The sequence below is a fragment of the Acinonyx jubatus genome, chromosome C1 (genome assembly GCF_027475565.1).
Source record: "Acinonyx jubatus isolate Ajub_Pintada_27869175 chromosome C1, VMU_Ajub_asm_v1.0, whole genome shotgun sequence".
Lineage (NCBI taxonomy): Eukaryota > Metazoa > Chordata > Mammalia > Carnivora > Felidae > Acinonyx > Acinonyx jubatus.
In genome coordinates this window covers 30,845,280-30,869,002 of record NC_069381.1, presented here as the reverse complement: position 1 = coordinate 30,869,002, position 23,723 = coordinate 30,845,280, and the positions used below count along the sequence as shown (strand labels likewise).

General features: G+C 53.7%; 1 protein-coding gene and 1 long non-coding RNA gene across 2 annotated transcripts; one reads left to right on the top strand and one right to left on the bottom strand.

Moving 5' to 3' along the window:
• Positions 1 to 571: 571 nt before the first annotated feature.
• Positions 572 to 20,462, bottom strand: LOC113599410 (uncharacterized). Its single transcript, XR_003420253.2, has 4 exons — positions 20,037 to 20,462; positions 19,833 to 19,937; positions 16,456 to 16,591; positions 572 to 1,309 (listed from the first exon to the last, which is right to left on the bottom strand). It is a non-coding gene; the product is annotated as an uncharacterized LOC113599410 (long non-coding RNA).
• COL9A2 (collagen type IX alpha 2 chain) lies at positions 8,132 to 23,668 on the top strand. Its single transcript, XM_027059548.2, has 32 exons — positions 8,132 to 8,330; positions 9,529 to 9,603; positions 10,845 to 10,880; positions 10,967 to 11,029; positions 12,095 to 12,148; positions 12,261 to 12,296; positions 12,399 to 12,422; positions 12,745 to 12,798; positions 13,149 to 13,202; positions 13,309 to 13,356; positions 13,542 to 13,598; positions 13,681 to 13,734; positions 14,038 to 14,091; positions 14,434 to 14,487; positions 14,581 to 14,634; positions 14,754 to 14,807; positions 16,383 to 16,436; positions 16,850 to 16,903; positions 17,137 to 17,190; positions 18,157 to 18,201; positions 18,560 to 18,613; positions 19,228 to 19,281; positions 19,594 to 19,647; positions 19,737 to 19,808; positions 20,064 to 20,099; positions 20,211 to 20,255; positions 20,345 to 20,377; positions 20,593 to 20,739; positions 20,973 to 21,027; positions 21,351 to 21,539; positions 22,342 to 22,419; positions 22,872 to 23,668. The coding sequence occupies exons 1-32, from the start codon at positions 8,259 to 8,261 to the stop codon at positions 23,069 to 23,071; spliced, it is 2,067 nt and encodes a 688-aa protein (XP_026915349.2). The 5' UTR covers positions 8,132 to 8,258; the 3' UTR covers positions 23,072 to 23,668.
• The last annotated feature ends 55 nt before the right edge of the window (positions 23,669 to 23,723 follow it).

Sequence of the window (23,723 nt, the reverse complement as noted above, 5' to 3'; positions counted from 1 at the left end):
CCCCAAACAAAACCTGCTAGAATTGAGTTCAACAAGGTATTGGGATATAAATATACAAAGATCAATTGTATTTACATATGATAGCAGTGAACACGTGGAGGAGAAATTTAAAATACAATAAGAGGGTGCCTGGGTGGCTCAGTTGGTTAGGCATCAGACTTCATCTCAGGTCATAGTCCCGCAGTTTGTGGGTTCAAGCCCTGCATCAGGCTCCCCACTGATGGTGGGGAGCCTCCTTGGGATTCTCTCTCTCTCTCTGCTCCACCCCCACTTGCATGTGTGCTCTCTCTCTCTCTCTCTCACTCAAAATAAATAATAAACTTTAAAAATAAAATACCATTCACAATCACTTAGAAATTATATATTTATAACATATAACTAACAAAACTACTACCAAAACCCATCCAGTACATGTTTGCTGAAAATTACAATGTGCTTGAATTATACTGCAAATTTCCTGGTTTTGTTATTGTTCTATAGCTATGTAAGACACTATGATTGAGATAAATTGGATACAGGGAACATGGGACTTTTCTATACTATTTTTGAAGCTCCTTGTGAATTTATGATTATTTCAAAATTAAAAAAAGATTTTAAAATCTTTTTTAAAAAACTCACAGCTGTAATTGAGGCTTAGCTGGGCAATTCTTCTGTTCCATGTGGAGTTTCCTCAGGCCCTCAGTGGCATTTAGCAGGTGATCAGGCAGGTCTGGAAGGTTCAAAATGCCTGGTGCTTTGGTGTGGACAGCTGGAAGGCTGGGCTCAGCTGGGCATCTCTCTCCGTGTAGTCTCCCCAGCAGGATGGTCAGACTTCCTGCACGGTGGCTCAGGGATCCCAGGGTTGATTGGTTTTAATATTTCAGAGCTGAGGCACTCTGAATGAAGCCAACGCCCCAGGTATGGCCTTGAGAATATGGCTGAAGTGGAGTTGAGGAGATGATCACTAGAAATGAGGTGGTTAAGGCAATGGGATCTGGGATGTTGAAAGGGTCATCCAAGAAGATGGTGAGGCGCCCCAGATGGCAGGACCCTGAGAGGAGGGGAAGATGTGACCCAGGTACCCAAATCATTAGTGAGTGAGGGAAAGGACCCAGAGAAAAGAGGAGGGGGTGATAGAACCAGTTGGCACCTGAGGGAGTAGAGTCTTCTACAAGCACATTTCTGGAGAAGCACTCAAAGAAATAATGTGGATGCTGATCCCACATTCTGACCCTGAGGGATGTGATGCCTCCATCTGTGAGAGCTGCAGGACAGCAGGTTGTCAGGGAGCATCATGTGGAGGTCCAGGCTTGGAGGTGGACAATGTGCCCTGAGAAATTGAGAACAGTCAGATAATTTGCTAATCATTGAACCAATGTTCCAGAAGACGCAGTGGTTGGGATGGGAGATTGGCTGAGAACTTGATGTGGGGTTGGGGGAGGGGAAACGGAGAACCAAGGAGGTAAGTATTTCGGAAAATGACTGAAGAAACAAAGTGGGTTTGGTCAGATGTAAGAGAATTTAGTCATTTACTCCAAATTGAGTCCTGAGAACCTGCCCCTGAGAGAGAAGGGCATGGTTAGGGAAGGTTCTGAGGAAAACTTCAGTCCATGGATCCAACTTGGGGGTGATTCAGTGATCAGTCACTTTCTCCAAAAATCTGTGGACACCTGCAGCTTGATAACAGAGGATGAATCAGACTCAGTCTCTGATCAAATATAAAATATCTCTATGATTAAAACAAAATTTTATTGAAAAAAGGAAAAGAAATCTTGAGCTCCTTCAGATGAAAAGGCACTCTTTGGGAGAGATGAGGTTGATGTGGGGGCTGGGGTGTCAATGCTCCCTCTGGTCCAGGACCTGGGATTCTTGGGCTCCTATTTTCAGGTTTGTTCATGCAGAGTAAATTACTATGGTAGGTGGGAAGACAAAAACAGAGTTTCTTTTTTTTTTTTCCCCTCATCTTTGAGATGATCTTAAACTTTTCTTCTTTAATCTAATAATGTGGTAAATTAGATTAGTAGAGTTTCTATTTAAAAACAATTTTTGAGAGCAAGAAAGAGCATGAGCGGGGGAGGGGCAGAAACAGAGGGAGACACAGAATCGGAAACAGGTTTGTGGCTCCAAGTTGTCAGCACACAACCCAATGCCAGGCTCGAACCCACAGACCAGGAGATCACGACCTGAGCCGAAGTCGGATACCCAAACGACTGAGCCACCCAGGTGCCCTGAGATTTTCTTTTCTTTTCTTTTTTTTAAATTACACTTATTTATTTTTGAGAGACAAAGTGAGACAGAGCACGACCGGGAGGGGCAGAGAGAGAGGGAGACACAGAATCTGAAGCAGGCTCCAGGTTCCGAGCTGTCAGCACAGAGCCCGACACGGGGCTCGAACCCACGAACTGTGAGATCATGACCTGAGCCGAAGTTGGACACTTAACTGACTGAGCCACCCAGGCGCCCCATAAATTTTCTATTTTTTAAAAAAAAGTTTATATATTTTGAGAGAGAGAGTGTGTGTGAGTGAGCAAGGGGGGGAGGGGCAGAGAGAGAGGGAGAGAGAGACCCCCGAGTGGGCTCCATGCTGACTTTGTGGACAGCATCTACTACATTAGTCACCCTGTTTCCACTTTTTTCTTAATTTTCTTTTTTTATATATATTTATTTTTAGAGAGAGACAGAGCACAAGCAGGGGAGAGGCAGAGAGAGAGAGAGGGAGACACAGAATCCAAAGCAGGCTCCAGGCTCCGAGCTGTCAGCACACATCCCAATGCAGGACTCAAACTCACAAACTGTGAGATCATGACCCGAGCTGAAATCAAGAGTTGGATGCTTAGCTGACTGAGCCACCCAGGCACCTCAAGATTTTCTAACTTTAAATAATCCTTATTTTCCTGCTATGAAACCAACTTGGTCATGATGTATCATTCAATAGTTCACTATATTCAATCTGCTAATACTTTAAACAGGATTTTTCCATCTGTGTTCATAAGACAGATCGGCTGCTAATATTCCTTTCTCGTACTGCCCATCACTGGTTTGAAACTCAAAGTTATTATTAACCCCACAAAATGAGTTTCAGTGTTCTTTGTTTTTCTATCCTCTAAAAGCTTGTAGGAGATTCAAATGAGATATTCCATTAAATGTTTGATAGAGCTTGACTTATTGATCTGTAAGACCTCTTTGTGTGTTATCCATATTAGTTCTTTGTCTGTTAATATATATTATAAATATTTTTCTGTCTTTCAACTTTCTCCATACGTTTTTATTGTAAAGACATGTTAAAGTGTTATGAAGTCAAACTTGGGCATCTTTCCATGGTTTTGTGTATTGCTCAGAAAAGTTTTCCCCACCACAAAATTATTTTTATGTAAAAAAAATTTTTTTATCACAAAATTATTTTTAAAAGAAACACTTTCCAGGGGCAACTGGGTGGCTCAGTCTGTTAAGCATCTGGCTCTTGGTTTCAGCTCAGGTCATGATCTCGTAGTTTGTGGGTTCAAGCCCCGCATCGGGCTCCGTGCTGACAGTGAGGAGCCTGCTTGGGATTCTCTCTCTCTCTCTCTCTCTCTCTCTCTCTCTCTCTCTCTCCTTCCCTCTCTCTCTGCCCCTTCCTTGCTTTCTTGCTCTCTCTCTCTCAAAATAAATAAACTAAAAAATTTTTTTTGTAGGGACACCTGGGTGGCTCAGTCCGTTAAGCGCCTGACTCTTGATTTTGGCTCAGGACATGGTCTCACGGTCGTGAGTGCGAGCCCTGAATCAGGCTTTGCGCTCACAGCATGGACCCTGCTTCTGATCCTCTGTCTCTCTCTTTCTGCCCCTACCCCACTCACGCTCTCTCTTTCCCTCTCTTTCAAAAATAAATAAATGTTAAAAAAGGTTTTTTTTTAATTTTTTTAAAGAAACATTTTCCATTTTCCTTTAGGTTTTAATAGTTTGTTGTTATTATTATATTTAGGTCCTTAATTAATTAATCCAGGAAAATATTTTTGTATACTAATATAGAAATCTAACTTGAATTTTTCTCTAAATTTGTATCCAGTTGCCTCAATATGTATTGACTAGGCTACTCTTTCCTCAATGACTTTAAATTTAACTTTTATCATAAACTAAATATAAAGACCTTTCCCATAAATTAAACAGATGTGATAAATGTGTGTGTGTGTGTGTGTGTGTGTGTGTGTGTGTGTGTCTTTTGTCTTTCTCTTTTCATAAAAATCTATTCTTGGGCTAATAGAACACTATTTGAACAACTCCCTTACAGTATGTTTTGATCTGTGGTGGGGAAAGACCTTTCTCATTTGCTTTTTCAAATTTTCTTGGCTATTTTCATGTAATTTCTCTAGTAGAATATCTTTAGAATCAGTTTGTCAACTTTCATGAAACCTACATTCCGATTTTGCCTGAGATTGCATGGAATTCATAAATCAATTTTTAAGATTTATTTTATTTTATTTTTAGAAGTTAGTACTTTTTCTAAAAGTTTATTTATTGGGGCGCCTGGGTGGCTCAGTCGGTTAAGCGGCCGACTTTGGCTCAGGTCACGATCTCGCGGTCCGTGAGCTCGAGCCCCGCGTCGGGCTCTGTGCTGACAGTTCAGAGCCTGGAGCCTGTTTCAGATTCTGTGTCTCCCTCTCTCTGACCCTCCCCTGTTCATGCTCTGTCTCTCTCTGTCTCAAAAATAAATAAACGTTAAAAAAATTTTTTTAACGTTTATTTATTTATTTATCTTGAGAAAGAGAGAGAGAGAGAACCAGTAGGGGCAAGGCAGAGAGAGAGGTAGTCAGAGGATCTGAAGCAGGCTCTGTGCTGACAGCAGAAAGCCCAATGTGGGGCTCGAACTCACAAACTGTGAGATCATGACCTGAGCCAAAGTCGGACACTTAACTGACTGAGCCACCCAGGTGCCCCTAAGATTTTATTTTTAAAATAAAAATTTTTAAATCTCTACACCCAACATGGGGCTTGAACTCACAACCCCAAGATCAAGAGTCATGTGCTCCACTGACTGAGTCAGCCAGGTACCCCTAAATTAATTTGACATCTCTGCAACAATGAGTCTTCCTATCCAGGAATGTGGATATACAACTCTCCACTTATTCAGAGTTTCCCTGCTCCTTAAGATTTGTATGTGACTGGCCTGAACCTCTAGTCCATGTCTTGTGGGACAATTTCTCTTGCTCAGCGCCTGCTTTGAGCTTCAGTTTCCACTGAATTGGTTCAGGTTATAAGCCCAAGTATGGTAGGTTGCATTTTCCAAAGATGGCCACACCCATATAGGTTCCACACCCCCCACACACATACGCTCCATGCTCTTCTTAAAATGTTCGTTCATCAGGAGGTGGAGTCTCTGTTCCCTCCCCTGAAACTGGGAAAACCTTTGAAATTGCCTGGACCAAGAGACTGCAGTGACATTGATGCTGTATGACTTCTGAGGCTAGATCCTGAGAGGCAATTCTGCTTCGGTCTGGTGTTTTCCCTCTCTCTTTGAGCTGCTATGTTTGAAGTTCGGCTACCTTGAAGCTGCTGTGCTGGAGAGACCCTGTGGAAAGCCCACAAATAGATCAAGGAGAGAGCTTCCTGAGAAATTCCAGCTTGTTCCCGCCCCAGCTCTCGGAGGCTTCCTAGTACAGACACCAGATGCATTGAGTAAAGAAGCGTTCTAGATGAGCCGAGCCCAGGCACATCTGACTGTAACCTCATGACAGACCCGGAGTCAGAGCCAACCAACAGAGCCACTCCTGATCCAAGAAATTGTTGCTTTAAACCATCACATTTTTAGGTGACTTGCTATACAGCAAAAGACAACTAATACACTAGTATGTGCTATCCAGATGTGAAGCACATCCCCTTTCTGTAATTTCTACCCACAAAAGAAAACTTACACGAGGCCCATGTGTATTTAGCTCACAAAGAGATGAAGAAATGAGCAACGTAAAAACCAACAGCTTTGGGGGCGCCTGGCTGGCTCAGTCAGAAGAACATGTGACTCTCGATCTCAGGGTCATGAGTTCGAGCCTCACGTTGGGTGGAGAGATTACTTAAATAGCAAAAAACCATGGTGGCTCATCGGTTGAGCATCTGACTCTTGATTTCATCTCAAGTTATGATCTCACAGTTCGTGGGATCTACCATGACAGTGTGGAGCCTTCCTGGGATTCTCTCTCTCCCCCTCTCTCTCTCTCTGCCCCTCCCCTTCTTGCTTTCTTTCAAAAATAAATAAACAAATATTAAGAATATCAACAACAGGGGCACCTGGGTGGCTTAGTCGGTTAAGCATCCGACTTCGGCTCAGGTCATGATCTTGCGGTCTGTGGGTTCGAGCCCCGCGTCCGGCTCTGTACTCTCGGCTCAGAGCCTGGAGCCTGTTTCAGATTCTGTCTCCCTCTCTCTCTGCCCCTCCCCTGTTCACACTCTGTCTCTGTCTCAAAAATAAATAAACATTTTAAAAAATTTAAAAAAATATATCCACAACAGGGGCAACTGGGTGGCTCAGTCACTTGAGGGTCCTACTTCAGCTCAGGTCATGATCTTGAGGTTTGTGAGTTCCAAAGAGCCTTGCATGGGGCTTGCATCCTGTGTCCCCCACCCCTGCCCCCACCCCACCCCTCCCTCACTCGTCTTCTCTTCAAAAAAAAATTTTTTTTTTTTTTAATTAAACAACAACAACTTTGGCCATCCCATTTCTGAGATGTCTGTTACAAATATTACCCTCCTACCCTGGGCAATGCCATCATCCTTCCCTCACTTCCTCCTCCTCTCTTCTTACCTCCTCTAAACTCCAAATTCCTTCCCACTCTGTTAGGCAGATCAGTTAAATTCTCTCAAGCCTGCTCTCCCAAACTAAGCTCCAGGAACACGTCTCAAAGCTCAGGGCCCATTGCCCACGTGCCCCATGGGGTTGGACTTTCCTAAGTTCCAGAGAGTTGACTATTTTAGCTTATCTTGTGGTCCTCTCCCTCATACTGGGTACAGGATGGTAAAGAAAGTGTCCTCCATAAATCACAATAAAAGCGAAAACGTATCAAGCACCTAGTATGCGTGTCTGCTAGGTTAAGTACCTCATATACATCATCTCATCCAATCTTCACAAAAACCCTGTAAGGCAGGGACTATCATCATCCCCTTTTACAGATGAGGCAACTAAGACATCATATAGTGTCAGGTGCCTGTGGTCATGGTTAGTGACAGTCTGATTCCAAATCACCCTACCAATATTACTTAAATGAATGGAAAGGAAGCTGAGACTGGAAGAGAGGTGATGCTGGGTAAGTAGGCTTTGGAAACTGGTAAATAAGGTGGTGGCTGTTTCCATGAAGGTGGAGGAGATCACCCCGAATGAGAAAGAAGGCCCAGAGCTAGAGACTGTGGTGCTTAAAGATAAAGCTGCAGTGAAGAAAAGGCAATAGAAGAAGGCAATAGAAGAAGGAGGGCTGGACGGTGGAAGCTTCAAGGAGAGAATGGCCAAGGGCAGCTCTGGGAGCCAACAGCCTCCTGGGCGGTGGGGGGTGGGGGGGAGCAGAGAGAGGGTTACTAAAGAGGGGCTGGGCCCCACTGGTGACCTCCAAGAGACGTATCTCCCTGCTGGGGTGGAAGCAGGGAGATGAGAGAGAAATGAAGGAGTTTGGAGGTGATGCACAGTCAACTCCATTATAGAGTTGGGGGAGGGGGGAGGGAAGCAAGAAGGAAAAGGTGGACAGGGGTATTCACGGGATGGCTGATCCAGGAAGGGCTTCAGTAGGTTCTCATAGAGAAGAGGCCTGACTGTGTGTGAAGTTGAACAAAGTGGTGCCTATGTTACAGACAGGGTCTGCAGAACCTAAAACTCACTCTGGGCCCGGGCCCTGGAGGAGAGAGGAAGGACCCAGGCCAGGGCTCGCAGGCAGAAGTGGCTGACCACCCGGCCAGCGATGGGGCGCGGGCTGCGGGTCCGGGGGAAGGTGCTGGGCCTTGAAGGTCAGGCTGGAGGGGGACCTCGGACGGCCTCCCGGAGAAATGGGACGACGGTCTCAGTCCTGCACCCCGGCCGCTCCTCGGAGGGCAGAGCGTGGGCACTGGCTGCCGGACGGAGCGGGGCGGAGCTGGGCGCAGGGCGCCGGCCTCCCTCCCCCGGCCCTCTCAGGTGACAGACCCCGCGGGTCCCCGCCCCGCCCCGCCGCATATCCAGGCGGCCCGGCCCGGCCCGTCCGAGAGCAGCCAGCGCCGCCGCGCCCGGAGCCTCTGCGGGCCGGTGCGAGCGTGGACCCGGACACCCGTCCTCCGCGACCCCGCCGCCCGCCATGGCCGCCGCGGCCGCCCCCCGCAGCCTCCTGGTGCTCCTCCAGGTGCTCGTGCTCGCCCTGGCGCAGATCGTAAGTCCCGCGGCCGCCGCCACGCCGGGGCCAGGGTGCGGGGTGGGGGGGTCCGGGGTGCGGGACCCAGGAGGCTGGTGAAGGGCCCGGCCTGTCTGCCCGCTACCCTGGCGCCCCCCTGACGCCCCCCCTCGGGTTCGTACGGCCCCGTGGCGCGCATCCCCTCGGTGGGTGCGCACGGGGGCGCGTCCAGACGCCGCGAAGGGAGGCGGACGAGCCGGGGAGCCAGAGGGACCCTGTCGGGGGACGCTCGGCCCAGCCTGGGACCGGCAGCGTGGCCAGGAGCTGGCGCCCGGTCCTGGCAGCCCCGAGAGCCCAGGTGGCGGGGGAGACAATGGTGCCCATTCACAGGGCTCCGGAGCCTCCGCCCCGCCTCCTCCCCGGGGGCCCCGGCTCCAGCCAGACGCCGCTCGGGCCGGCCGCTGCCCCTCGGCCCGGCTCCCACTCCCGCGCCCCCGTCGCGCTGCGGAGGGCCGCCGGGGGTGGGGGTGCTGGGGGCCTAACGGGACAGGGGCGCGATGGGGCCGGGCCCGGGCACCAGCCTGGCACTTCTCGGCCAGGGGAGGGCGCGGGCACCAGGCAGGCGCGCGACCCCTGCCTGGGTCGGGGCTTGCCCCCAAACGAGGGCAACCCGAGGGAGGAACGGCGCTGGGAGAGGGTTGCTCTGAGGGGAAGGGAGAACGGGCCTCCCTTCCCTACGCCCCCTCTCCTTGCGCCTCCCCCACTTTCCTTTCGAGCGAGAGGGAGGGGTACCTACTCACCATGTATACCTGTTGTTCATCTAAAAAGAATAATACGAGCAACCGTTCACTGGAGCCAGCAGTCTGCTGGGCACCGCCTCGCCTACCATCTGTGATTCACTTGCGCCGTCGGCATCTCCATCTCTTCCCTACCGCGACAGCCCAAGGGCAGCGCGGTCCGGTGGAAGGAGACCGGCGGCCCCAGCTCCACCACTTACTCTCTGTGATCATTCATAATCCTTCTGAGCCTGCTTCCTCAACTGCAAACTGGGGCTCGTAATAGTATCCGCCTGACAGTTCTGAGCGTTCCAAAAGACGGTACATGTAGTGGTACACAGTGCGGTGCACACTAGGTTCTCAATAAACGCAAGGGCGCTTGCGTTTCCCGGGGAGGCTCGCCGCTGGGACGCCCGGCTCCCTGCACAGTCTGAGGGCTGCACGCCTCTGTGTGTTTTCAGAGAGGTCCGCCCGGAGAACCTGGGCCCCCGGGCCCCCCAGGGCCGCCGGGAGTGCCTGGATCTGACGGCATCGACGTAAGTCTCCAACCTGGGCGGCGGGGGGGGGGGGGCGCGGAGTGGGGGGGAGGCCGCGGACAAAGGCGAACTTTGTGAGCGGCGGCGGCGGCGGTGGGGTGGGTGCCTGGAGATGCAGCGCCCCCTGTTGTCAGTAAGCGGCGCCGGCCTGCGCCACAAGGAGCCCGTTTGTCCTGGGAAACCTCAAAACTAGCGCTGAGATGCAAAGCCCGTTATAGCCGCCGGCGGACAAGGAGCTGCTGTTCCGTCTGCCGGCCGCAGCTCAAAGCGATTCCTTATCCCCCACCCCTACTCTCCCTTTTTTTTTGGGGGGGGGTGGGAGACGCCTTGCCCTGCCCCCTGGCACGTCTGCATTCTTCTTCAGGGTGGCTTGGGAGCCTTGGTCAGACCGCTGACCAGCTGAACCAGACTCCTGTCTCTTCCTTTGCATTTTCCTCCCCGATTTAGAACCAGCAGGGCTTGTTCCCTGCTCTCCCTAGCATGGTGAGGGTTAAATGCCTCATTCAGGAGGCTCCCCCAGGAGGTCAGCTCCATGTTTACCCATCTGGACAGACTTCTATTCAACCTGGCGCCCCCACCCTCCAAACACTGGGCGCTGGGTCCCTGCCAGACTCTCTGGCAGCTGCAGGCCCTGAACTGCCTGAAGTCCTCTCGGCCTGCATATAACTCCACAGGCCCTGGCTGTCCTCCACCATGGGTCCTTTGTCACCGGGGAAGGAGATCCTTTCTGCCTTAGGAACAGATTGAATCGACCCTCTTCATAGGCCGTCTTGGTCCTTGCTCTTGCCCCAGTCTCTTCTTTTCCTGACCCCAATCCAGAAAAGAGCTGCTCCCCACCCAGTTCACCTCCCTTTCATGTTTTTCTGAAAGTCCCAGTTTCTCCCACACTTGCCCAAATCCAAGAGACACCCACTCTCTGAGGTAACTTGGAGCCCACAACCTTATCTGTGGGTCTTCTAACTGGCACCTTACCAACATCTATGTGTCCATAACCCGCTTGCACGTTAACAGCACCTCTCCAACCTGGCTGGGGTTGGTCTCAATCCATCTATGTTTTTTTTTTTTTTTTTTGAGGGAAAGGGAGCTATTTTCAAAAAGAAAAAAAAAAAAAGCAAGGCTGAGGGGATGCAGGACAGAAGAGAAGAAAGTGAGGAGAGGGGCTGTGGGGCCAGCCAGCCAGGGCTGCCCATTTGGGGTAGCATGAGCCACAGGGTGCTGTCTAACCAACTCCTATCTTACAGGGTGACAAGGGGCCCCCTGGGAAAGCTGGGCCTCCGGTGAGTGCTTTTTTTCCTCTTTGACCTTTGACCTTTCTAGTTCTTGCCCTCCTCTGGCTAATATTTGCCCCGCCTCTGTTGTTAAGGGACCTAAGGGAGAACCTGGCAAAGCGGGGCCAGATGGGCCGGACGGGAAGCCTGGGATTGATGTGAGTACCTGAGTGTCTGGTAAAGCCAGTTGGGGCTCCACTCACTGACTTCCAGAGTCCAATTCTGGCATCTTCTCTCTCTTCTGTTCAGAGCATGGCAGCAAGGTGGAGACTATAGCTATGAGTTCCCTTCACCTCCATATGACTTGTGACCCCACAGCCACCCCAGGAGCATGAATCACAGGCACATGGGGGTCCAAACAGGGGTTCTGTTCATCTGTAGCAGCCAGGATTTAGTCTCACATTTCCAGCCTCCAAGTAGCAGATTGAACACTGTGCATGGAGCTGTCCTTTCCTTCCCTATTCCTTCCCTACTACCCCCTCGCGGCCCCAGGAGCAATGCAGGAGAGGAACATTATTCGTCGATACCACAGAATTCCCAGGAGCCCCAAGGTCACAGGCTCCTGGACACAGCTAGAACCACTGAGACAGTCATCTGATTGAGGAATATACCTGGGTCAGTCACTAAAAGATGGGAGGAGAAAGAGGTCCCATGAGTTGCCTTTGCCCTGTTGGCTCAAGAGGGTCATCATGGCTATGAACAGCCACCAGGACCCCTCCAAATTTTCCACAACCTGCAAAGATTAAGAAGCACACTGCCTTCCACTGGCATATTGGTTCTCACATCCATCCAGAGAGGTAAACATGATTAACCCATTTTGGAGATGTGAACACTAAGGCTTGGAAAAAGTTGCCAAGGGCAGACAGACATCAAGAAAATGGCCGTGCAGACCAAATCTTGGGGCCTTGGTTTCTCATCTTTCATAAAAGAGTAATCCTTCTGCCTTCCTGTCCCCCAGGGTTGGGGCCTTGGTTTCTGTGCAGACAAATCTTGGGGCCTTGGTTTCTCATCTTTCATAAAAGAGTAATCCTTCTGCCTTCCTGTCTCCCAGGGTTGCTGTGAGCACTGGGGGAGGGGAAAGCAGTGTTGCAGTCACTTGACCTTCATGGAGTGGGGTGGGAAGCAGCTGGGTCCTGCCCAAGAGAGACTTCAGGCCCTGCCCTCTCCTGTGGTTCAGGGAACAAGTTTGCCCTTCACTGATCTACCTTCTGTTTCTTCCCCAGGGTCTAACTGGAGCCAAGGGGGAGCCTGGCCCCATGGGGATCCCTGGAGTCAAGGTAAGTGGCCTGCTGGGGACTCAGCTTGGGCCATCCAAGGAAGGGGCTATGGTAGAGAGGAGCAGGGACCTAGGAGACCCCAGCCTCTGAACCTCTCCCATTGCTCTTGCAGGGCCAGCCCGGCCTCCCAGGTCCCCCTGGCCTGCCAGTGAGTATAATAACCTGCAAGGGCTTCAAGGGACCCTTTGTGGGTAGAGGGGGGGACTTGCAGAAGGAGCCATGAACCCAATTTCCTTTCCTTCTGTTCCAGGGCCCTGGCTTTGCTGGACCTCCTGTAAGTCCTTCTGGATGGGACAGGGTCCCTGGGACTCTTGGGGAAGGAGGATACAGAAGGACGGGCCATCAAGGGGAGGGGCCAGCATCCTGTGATGGTGTCCAGAACAGGCAGACTTCCCGGAGAACTCTGGGCCAGCTCACTCTGGGCCTACCTGCTGCCTCTGGGATTCTATGGCCCTTAAAGCCCTAAGTTGTCAGTCTCTCTGGGCTTGGTTCCAAAGTAAAAGTGGAGAAGGGGCTTCTAGGTGCCTATCCCTACCTTGGTATCAGGGTGGGCTAAACCTCCAAGGCATCCTAGCCAGTGACAGCTTTCCTCCTAGGGACCACCTGGACCTGTTGGCCTCCCTGGTGAGATTGGAATCACAGGCCCCAAGGTGAGCCCCAACCACCCCTCTGCTCACTCTGCCTCCTGCCCTCTAACCTCCAAGCTGGCAAGCTGGAGTCTCTCCAGCAGCTCTTGGGCCTGCTTCTGGCCAGCAGGGAGCTCCTTCAGGTCTGGGGCAGAAGCCTCTCCCACTGAGCCCACCTTGCTGTAGGTGGTTCAGGAAAGCCAAGGGCTGGGGCCACTCCCTGCAATTAGGCCTCTTATCTCCCCAAGATCTCAGATCTCAGAAGGTTACCTGGAGGACAGGGTGGACAGGACAGTATCGGGGACTGGAGGAGGGGGCAGAGTGACCCTGGAAGAGCTGGACAGGAGTATGATCTTGGCCCATCTTGTTTCCAGGGGGATCCTGGACCAGAGGGGCCACCAGGGCCCCCGGGGCCACCTGGCAAACCGGTAAGTGTCCCCAGACTTCCCGCATGGGGAAGGATGAGGGTCTTTGGCACAAGCCTGAGGTGGGAAAGGCTGAGGTCAGGCTTCATCTCCATATATCTGCTCTCAGGGCCGCCCAGGAACCATCCAGGGTCTGGAAGGCAGTGCGGATTTCTTGGTGAGAGGAGGCCCTGGGGCGGGTCTAATATGGGGAAGGGGTGGGTCGGCTTTGGAGGTAGAGTCAGTGGGATGGCGAGGGGCTGCCCCATGGAGGTTCAGCCAAGTGGGGTGAGAGGAGGGTCTGGGAGTTGGCAAGACAGGGCAGGCCGGTGACCACAGAACCTGGCGGGATTTTCTTTCCAGTGTCCAACCAACTGTCCGGCGGGTGTGAAAGGCCCCCCAGGGCTGCAGGGAGTGAAGGTGAGCTACTGGCCCAAGTCCTTGGAGGGCAGAGCAGGTGGTTGGGAGGCGACCTCACACTGAGTTCCCTCCTTCCCTTCAGGGGCATCCTGGCAAACGCGGGGTTCTGGGAGATTCTGGCCGCCAGGGGAGGCCCGTGAGTATGAGGAACAGAGGGCTACAGAGGTGTGTGTGAAGAGGGTCTTACAGGGACCGCCCCTTCTTCATCCCTTCTCCTTCCCCTGTGGGTCTCTGGGCACTGAGCTGAGAAGCAAGAGGCCTATATTCCAGGTCAGCGTGTCTCTGGACAAGTACCTTCTCTTTGCTGGGCCTCCCTTTTCCCACGGGTTCTAGGGTCCTTCCTGTCTGCTTTTTCTGGGAAAGGGACGGTATCTTTGGATGTCTGTATGTTTTTCTCTCGATCTGCCTGCCTGTCTGATCACTCATTCCTGCCCCACAGGGTCCCAAGGGAGACGTGGGTGCCTCTGGAGAGCAAGGCATCCCTGGACCACCGGTAAGGAATGCTCCTCCCGGGACCCCCCTCTCCTCATCCTAAGGGATCTTAGTGGTGCCATTCCCTTGCTCTGGCCTTTAACCTGTAAAAGAAACACCTGTGTCCAGTTGGCACATCTCTGGGTGGAGAGAGGGAGGCTGTCAGAAATTGAGGGACAGGAACCATAGCTGTCAGCCAGAAGACTCAGCTGAGGCCCAAGTTTTGCCTCTGTCCCCTTGAGTGACCCTGGTGAGTCCCTCCCCATCTCTGAGCTTCAGTGTCCCCTCTCTGAGATAGGGACTATGCTGCCCGCCTCAGAGGAGCCTTGAAATCGCCATTGCTGTCATTCTTGTGTCTTGACAGGGTCCCCAGGGCATCAGGGGCTACCCAGGCATGGAGGGACCCAAAGGAGAGACGGTAAGTCGGGGGTGTCCTGCAATAGCTGTCATGAACAGCCCCCTGGCCTCTGGGGTCCAGCCAGAACTGACTGTACCTCTTTTCTCTCCCCAGGGTCCTCGTGGGTACAAAGGCATGGTGGGCTCCATTGGTGCTGCTGGGTCACCAGTAAGTGTCCTCTTGCTCCTGCACACATACCTCCTCCAGGCTGGAGCTCCTGGAGCTGCAAAGGGAGTGGGGCCCCCTGAGCCCATGTGATCTGGATGCCTGTTTGTCCTTCTTGCCAGGGTGAGGAAGGTCCACGGGGGCCGCCAGGCCGAGCCGGGGAGAAGGGCGATGTGGTGAGTCCTCAGCCACCCTTTGTCCAGCCAGGGTCCCTGGAGAGTACTGGGGGGGCCACCCAAGGCTCGTGTGCAAGTGTGTGTGTGTGTGTGTGTGTGTGTGTGTGTGTGCATTACTCTGGAGTCTATACGAGTGTGTGTGTGTTACTCTTTCCATGCGGATGCATGGTTGTGTGTGCGTGCGTCACTCTGTGTTTGTATGGGTGCACACGAATGTGTTGCTTTGTGTGTGTCTTTGCAGGTGCGCGTGTGTGTGTTACTCTGAGTGTCTATGCGAATGCATGGGGGTGTGTGCGTGAGTTACTCTGCGTCTGTACTTTGTGTGTCTGCAAGTGCGTGCATGTGTGTGTGCGTTACCCTGTGTGTCTGTGCAGGTGAGTGATCCGTGCGGGGCAGGAGCCTCTGTGCTGGGAGCCCAGGCACCCCACCAGCCCCCACTCCTGCAAGCCCAGCCTGTGCTGATCACATTCAATTTGGGAGAAGGCATAGGATCCAGTCCCACGCTCGCTGTGGCCAGACAATGAAATTCCAGCAAATCAGCCATGGGGCTAATGGGATTTGGTCTATATCCCAGTTCTCTTAACTTTTTAAAAAAATTAATAGACTTTCTTTTGAGCAGTTCTGAGTTTATAGAAAAACTGAGCAGTAACTAAACTTTCTTAAAAGGTTTTTATGTTAAGTTTTTAAACACATATAAAAGTAGAGAGAATTATATGCTGAATTTCTATATACCTGTCTCCCCAAATTGACACTTTGCCCTATTCAATCCACCACTTTGTTGCTGATATTTTATATTCTTCCTTTTTTAAAAAAAAATATTATTTACTTTGAGGGGGGGGAGAGAGATAGCTCTAGTGGGGGAGGGGCAGAGAGAGGCGGAGAGAGAGAGAATCCCAAGCAGGCTTCATGCTCAGAGCAGAGCCTGACACGGGGCTCGATCCCATGAACTGTGAGATCATGACCTGAGCCAAAACCAAGAACCGGGCACCCAACTGACTGAGCCACCCAGGTGCCCCTGTTGTTGATATTTTCAAGCAAATCTTTGCCTCAACATCATGTCATTTCACTCCTAAATACTTCTGTCTGTATATCTTGAAAATAAGGGCTTTTTCTCACATATCATTCACTTTCATACCAACAAGATTATCAATTATTCCTTAATATCAGCAAATATCAGTTATTCCTTAATATCAGTCTATGTTCAGTGTCTCCCAATTGTCTCAAAAATGTCTCTTCAGGGTTCTTGTTCAAATCAAGACCCAAAGTCCACACATTGTATTTGGTTGTGTTCCTTCATATAAGTGGAGCTCAGAGCCCAGGTGAGGTCTCAGTGAGTGCTGGTTCCTATCCCTGCACTTGCCCAGCCCAGCCCAGCCCAGTCCCATCAGCTTGGCACTGACCTCTACTCCCTCCCCTCTGGGCCTCAGGCCCCTCTTCTCCAGCCCCTGCACAATGTGGCCTGTGGCAAGAGGGACCCTGAGAGCTGGAGGTCCCTGTTCTCAGTGCTCCCCTCTCTGATCAGCCCGGCAGGGGTTCAGCATCTCGAAGGTGACCTCATTTCTATCTACTTTGCAGGGCAGCCAAGGTGTTCGAGGACCCCAGGGAATAACAGGCCCGAAGGGAGCAACCGTAAGTGGCCCAGGCTTACCCAGACAGAGAGCGGGGTCAACTCTGTCCAAGCTTCAGAGGACGAGGAGCCTGAGATTCTGGATTGAGCTCTGTTGCTGGCGGGTTGGCTCTGCGACCTTGGGAGAGGCCCTCTTTCTGTGCCTTAGTTCTTTCACCTGTAAATGGGGTGGTGATGTAGCAGAGGTTTGGGGAAGCTTGCAGCAATCTGGGACACTTGTCATCCACTGAGGAAGGACTGTGGCCCATCACCCCAAATCCTCTTCCCATTTCTGCCCCCCCCCCACTCAGTTGGCTGGTGGGGGTTCCTGAGATAACCAGACCCACTTCCTACCTACACACTGACTGCAGCTGTCACAGAGGGACATGGGTGGGTGGCCTGACCCCAGGCATCTCCCCACTTTCCTTCTGAGCAGGGCCCCCCAGGCATCGACGGCAAGGATGGGACCCCAGGCACACCTGGCATGAAGGTATGAGTGGGGATTGCCGGTAGAGTTGGGGAGTGGTCAGGGTTCCTCCCAGCTCAGGCCCTGAGTCTCATCACACTGATCCTGGAGGCGTAGGAGCCTGGGATCCTCAAGTGCGCCACTGATGCATCCCTGCTTGCCTCTGGGCCTCAGTTTCCTTACTTGCACGGGGGCAGAAGCCATGGACCCTCTAGCTGGAGCTTTCACTTGTGCCTCTGGTTCTCTGTCTCTCCCAGGGCAGTGCAGGACAGGCGGGGCGGCCAGGAAACCAAGGCCACCAGGGCCTAGCGGTGAGTACGGGGTGGAGTCCCAGGGGCAAATTGCTTCTCCTGCTCAGTGTTGCCCACTTCCCCATGGTGGCATGAGTGGTTGATGAGGTGGAAATCCACACACCCAGGGATCTTGCTCTAGTCCTTGTCCCCACCCAGCCCAGACCTCATCACCACCTCTGGGGCTCCTGGCCTGGCTTAGGCCTCATCATTTGGACAGTTGCTCTAGCCTTCTCTTTGATCATTCCAATTCTCCATGTTGGTTATTTCCCACTAAGGCACTTTTCATGGCCCTCACTGCCTCCAGGAAAGTCATTCCATCCAGTCATTCAAGACATGGTTACTGAGTCCCCAGGGTGCACTGAGAGGCAGAGAAAATTGTGAACAGGACAGCTGCAAGGCTTGTCCTCACAGCTCATTTTAGCATTCAAGGCCACCATAATCTGACCCCACCATACCCTTCCATCCTCACCAGCCACGGCCCCTCCGTGTCCTCTCCTTTCTCAGGGAACCCTGCCTTGCCTCTTCTACCCCTACACCTTCAGGCCTTTGCAGGTGCTTCTGCTTGGAATGCCCTTCCCTACCTCTCTGTGCCTTCTCACCATTCAGGGCCACCTCCATCGCACACCTTCTGGAAGCCCAGTCCATGGGACGCCCCCTGCCTCCCTGCTGGAGGTGCTGAGGCCAAAGCCTGATAACATGCCTGTGTGCAGATTGTGTTCCTGTAGTCATTTACATGTGCCTGTGAACACAGGGTGCTTCTCTTCTCCCCATAGACTATAGGCCCCTCTGTACCCCCGTCCTCTCCCACCAGGGCTCAGGGTACAGTCAACTCTGTGATGCCATGGCTGGGCCTTCTGTTGTTCAGCTCCCACAAGCCAGGGCTGAGGAAGGGAGGGGATCTGAAATGGGGATAGGAGGTAAAGCAGGAGGTGCCTGGGGCTCCCCAGTGCCAGGATAGAAACTGATGTCATCTTCTTTCTCCAGGGTGTGCCGGGCCAGCCTGGGACAAAAGGAGGCCCTGGAGACAAGGTAAGGTGACCTCAAGCTGAGGACAGGATTGGCTTCATCTGAGCAAGGGAGCCTGGGGGGCAGGGTCCAGGGGCATGGCTAAAAGACCCTAAGGCCCAGGCCTCAACCCCGGCTCAACAACAGTGCCTAAGCACCTCCTTCCTGCCGCTCCCCTCAGCCCTCTGTGGACACAGGATGGCATGGCTCCCAACCAGAGGAGAAACAAACAGGAAAATAAATGGACTCCAAAAGACCTGACCAAGAACACCTTTTCCCCAACTCATTTGGTTCTAGATTCTGTTTAGGGTTCATCAGGCTTCTGCAAGATCAAGAGCTTGACTAGACCCCCCAGACTGACCTGAAAACTGTTTTCCTGCAGGGGGAGCCAGGCCAGCAGGGCCTCCCTGGATACTCTGGTCCTCCTGGGAAGGAGGTAAGTGTCCCTTCCCTGACACAGGGCTCTTGCATTAGTCCCCCTCCCAGGTCTGAAGACCCTGCACTCAGCATATGCAGCCTGGGTGAGAGTGTGGGGTGAAGCCCTAGTTTAGGGGGGCCTGAATGGCAGTCTGGGCTATGCCACTGACTCACTGACCCAGGGAGACACCCCTTTTCCACTCTGGGTCCTTGTTTCTCTATGTACAGTGTGGTGATGGTGGGATTGGTTCTGTTCTATATGGGTATGACATCCTCAGATGGCCAAGTTGACTGGGGCTAAGAATCCAGCAGAGTCATTCATTCATTCATTCATTCATTCATTCATTCATTCCATAAACATTCACCAAATACCTGCAACTGTGTTAGATGCTGAGATAGTCTCATACTCGGAGTTTACAGTTTAGTGGGAAAGGCAGATATTAAATAAATGATCACATGATGACTGACTACAACTATGTGGGGTCCTACTGAAGGAAAAGGACAGGGACCCAAAGAACAGGGGATAAATGATGAAGTGAATTAGCTGAGACCCAGGGAGGGTAGGGGTTAGCCAGCCGTGGAAGGGAGGGATGCACCAGGCCCATTGCCTCACTCCCAGTTTCTGTCCCCCAGGGAGAGCCAGGACCTCAAGGAGAAATCGGACCCCGAGGCATCATGGGGCAGAAGGTAAGTGCCTGGCACAGTGGTCCCTCCCTGGGGGCCTTTGCAGCAGCTGGCACCACTGGACCCAGGATCTGGGTCCTATCCACGGCTCCAGCACCTGCCTAGTCCTGCCCAGCCTTGTGAGGCCTTCCCGGCAAGGGCCCCAGTTTGCTGGTCTGTAAAGTGGAGCAAAGGACTCAGTGCTGGTGTGGAGGAATGGAGGGCATCCTGACCAGCAGGGCCTGGGGTCTGGAGGGGGTGACCGAGGAGGGGGTGTGTGTCATCCTCTAGCCTGTGTGTCATTGGCCTGTGTGTCATCCTCTCTTTCCATTTCAGGGTGACCAGGGTGAGAGGGGGCCGGTGGGGCAGCCAGGCCCTCAAGGACGTCAGGTTAGTGGAGGCGGCCAGCTGTGATGGGCAGTGGGGAGCATGTCTGGACACCTCATTTGATACACTACTCTGGGTTCTTTTCTCCTCAGGGACCCAAGGGGGAACAGGGGCCTCCCGGAATTCCAGGGCCCCAAGGCTTGCCAGGCATCAAGGGAGACAAGGTACCAAATGGGGCTGGAAAATACCTGGGCAAGAGGCTTCAGGACCTGGGGGGGCTGGAGCTCAGTTAGGTCCTTCCTCAGCCCTCCAGATCTTCGCGGAAAAATATGTCCGGCGGGTCCCAGGCGGCCCTGGGGGACAGGGAGGAGCTGCAGAGGGGTGTGGCCAGGACCGGGGGTTGCGGGGGCGGGGGGGGGGGCACCCAGACGTCCCGGGAGAGGGGAACTCACCAAGTCCTGACTGCCCGCTTGCTGCAGGGCTCCCCAGGGAAGACCGGACCCCGCGGCGGCGTGGTGAGTACCAGCGTCTCCCCTCCCCCCGCGTTCCGGGCGGCGGCGGCGGCGGCGGCGGCGGCGGCGGGTGGGGGTCCGTCGCCGCTCTGACTCGCTGTGCTCAATTTGCAGGGCGACCGGGGGGTGGCCGGTCTCCCGGGAGAGAAAGGCGAGAAGGTGAGCTGGCCGCGCGGGGGCGGCCGGGGCGGGTGGGGGGCGGGCTCTGGGGCTTCAGCGCCCGTGACCCGGCTTCCCTGTGCCTGCAGGGCGAGTCTGGCGAGCCGGGGCCCAAGGGACAGGTGAGTCCAGCCCCCGCGATGCCGCGCCCCGCTGCCCGGCGACGGCTGCAGTCCCGGCCTCCTCCCTCTCCTCCCGCACCTTCCCCTCCCCTTCTCCTCCCTGTCCACCCCCTCCTCCTCCCACCCCCCACTCTCCCCTCCCCTCCCCCTCTCCCTCCCCGGCGCGTGCGAACTCTCACCGCCGCTCCGCACCACCCCCACCCCCGCCCCGGCAGCAAGGAGTCCGCGGAGAACCCGGCTACCCGGGCCCCAGCGGGAATGCGGGCGCCCCGGGGGTGCAGGGCTACCCCGGGCCCCCCGGCCCTCGAGGACTAGCTGGAGACCGAGGCGTGCCGGGACTGCCGGGGAGACAGGGCGTGGCGGTGAGTCGGCCCCCAGGAGCGGGGAGTCTCCCGGTAGGAAATCCCTTTGCGGGCGCGGCTGACCCCTCAAAGGCTGGGAGTCCCCGGAGCCAGCTGGCTTCCTTGAGGCCCCACCTCGGACGGCTTGGGGGTGGGTGCGGCGGGGGGGATTTCTGTCCGATGCCGCACAGACTTCCGTGGGAGAATGGGAGCCGGCCAGGGGCTTCTTCCTGGAAGGCCTTCTCTGCTCGCAGGGCCGAGATGCCAGTGACCAGCACATCGTGGCGGTGATGATGAAGATGATGCAAGGTGAGGGCGGGGGCAGCACCCCCTCCTCCTCCCAGTCCAAGCCGGCACGGCGCCACCCCTCAGGAGCTGCTCCACTTGGCCCTGCCCGAGGGTCTGCAGGCCTGGGTGCTCTTTCCAGCTCTGCTTCCAAGAGGCCGGGGACCTATGTACATCTGTCCACGCTGGATCTCTGACTTCCGCAAACCGGGGGGAATGGGACATTAAACACGGGGCTTTCTCCTCTGCACACCTAGGGGCCCGGCTCGTGGGGGACGCTCTGCCTTCCCATTTCACCGAGCCCACCCCCATCTCACAGACCTCTCCTCTCCCTCCCTCCCTTCCAGAGCAACTGGCAGAGGTCGCTGTGAGTGCCAAGAGGGAGGCCCTGGGTGCGGTCGGGATGATGGGTCCCCCAGGACCCCCTGGGCCTCCTGGGTACCCAGGCAAGCAGGGACCCCACGGGCACCCTGGCCCTCGGGGTGTCCCTGGCATCGTGGGAGCCGTGGGTCAGATTGGCAATACAGGGCCCAAGGGTGAGTGCTGTTCTATGGTGGGGGTGGGGACTGGGCAGGTATGGACTTGGCCAAGGCCAGACCCCAATTGGGTTATGGGTTGTGTGGTCTGATGGCTCAGCCTCCTGTTTTCTCTTTCATCATTCCCCCTCTCCGGATGAGGTACACTTTCCCCCACTCCCTCAGCAAAGTTTTCCAGAAGTCATATGTGACTCCTGGGCTTGCTTTCTCAGTAGAAAATTGATGGAGATGAATGTACTATTTTATAACTTGGGTATTTGGGGAGGGGGGTGTTGTTATAAATTTGCTTAGTGGTACTCCATAAACATACTTCCATGTCTCTAGAAGCGGGGAGGTAAGTTAGCAAAGTAGTAAAGCATGGAAGCTTGAGAGTCACAAGACAGGTGTCTGTCCAGACTCTGCCACTTTCTCCTTATAGACCTTGGACAAGTTACCTGATAATCTCCCTGGGCCTTAGATTTATCATCTGTAAAATGGGAGATGTTAATAACAACCACCTCATAGCATTGTCCTGAGGATTACATGTGGAGGTAATTTACGTAGAGTTGGCACATAGTAAATATTAGCTATCATTATTATTATTAGATGCTTTCCTGTAATGAACTTGATTGGCTGTAGCCTTCCATCCTGTCTGGACCTTCCCTTACTTAACCAGTTCTGCAGACATTTCCAACTTTCCCCTATTATAAACTAGCATAAAACAGGAATAATTGCTGTGTGTGAAATAGAAATGAAATAGCAACCAAAGTAGAAAAAACATCCTCCAATTGTGAAAAGTGAAGGCTTCTTTCTTTCTCCGCAGGAAAACGCGGCGAGAAGGGTGACCAGGGAGAGATGGGACGTGGGCATCCTGGGATGCCTGGGCCCCCGGGGATCCCAGGTAAGACCTTGGCCCTGCCGAGCGGCAGTTCTGTCCCTCAGCTCTGGGATTCAGGACCTGCAGACACTTGGGTCTCTGCCCTGGCGGCCTCTTGCTCAGCCAGCTCATTCTCCTACATCCAGCTTTTGCATCCCTTTGGAGCACCCGGGAGCTGCTGGGTGGGGTCTGGCTGGGAACCAGACAGCTGAGATTCTGAGGACATCCTGGCTTGTACCAAAATCTGCTTCATGTAGGAAAATGAAAAGGCATTTGCTCCCAAGATTCACTAATTGGGAGGTGGGAGTAATGGATAATGCGACTCTCTCAGAACCCGTCTGGGGCAGTCCCTTTTTCCTGGCCTCATCCTTGACCTCATCCCACCCCCACCACTTCCCTGAAAAACGGGACTGAGAATCCTACAGCCAGCCGAGACAGGAGGCGGCCCTGATGTCCCGGTCTTCTCCCTTTCACAGGACTCCCTGGCCGGCCCGGCCAAGCAATCAACGGCAAAGATGGAGCTCGGGGATCCCCAGGGGCCCCGGGAGAAGCAGGCCGACCAGGCCTGCCAGGCCCCATGGGGCTGCCAGGCTTCTGTGAGCCTGCGGCCTGCCTTGGAGCCTCGGCCTATGCCTCTGCACGCCTCACAGAACCTGGATCCATCAAAGGGCCATGAGCATGAGGCTGGGACAGAGCCCGGTGGGCACCCTGGGGGGAAAGGACTGGGTTCCCTCTGGATGGACACATACCCCATCCCTCAGCCCAGGAAGCCAGTTTTCCCAGGACCTTCCATCTGGGACCCAGGAGTCCTGAGAAAAAGGAAATTCTAAAATATGGGGGAAGGAAAGGGAGGGCATTGGAATGAAAAGTTGAGACCGACAGGGCGAGTGTCACCCAAAAGTCCCAGCTCCAAAGCAGATGGGTGGCTTTCCTTCCTGGAGCATGACTCGGAAGTTGCCAAAACAAATGTCTCCTTAATCTGTGCCATCTTCCAGGGGCCATCTTCTTTGGGGCAGGTGGACTGAGGTCTCTGCCCGTCCCTGATCCCATCTTCCTCCCCTGTACTTGCTGGGTGATGGCTGGTGGGTGACTCCCCAGAGGTGGCCATCCTTAAGCCAGCCCCACTATTTCCTCCCTGCCTCCCTCCCATCTGAGTATTTAAACACCCATCTCCCCTCTCTTCCTGGCATTATCCCCTCCCATCCTCACCCCTTCCCGGAGATCCATCCAGGCCTTCCTGTAAATAAAAGCCCCCGACTTGGATACGAACTAGGATGGGAGTTTCCCTGCTGCCACTGTCGGGGCAGGGTGGGCAGGGGCTCCTGAAG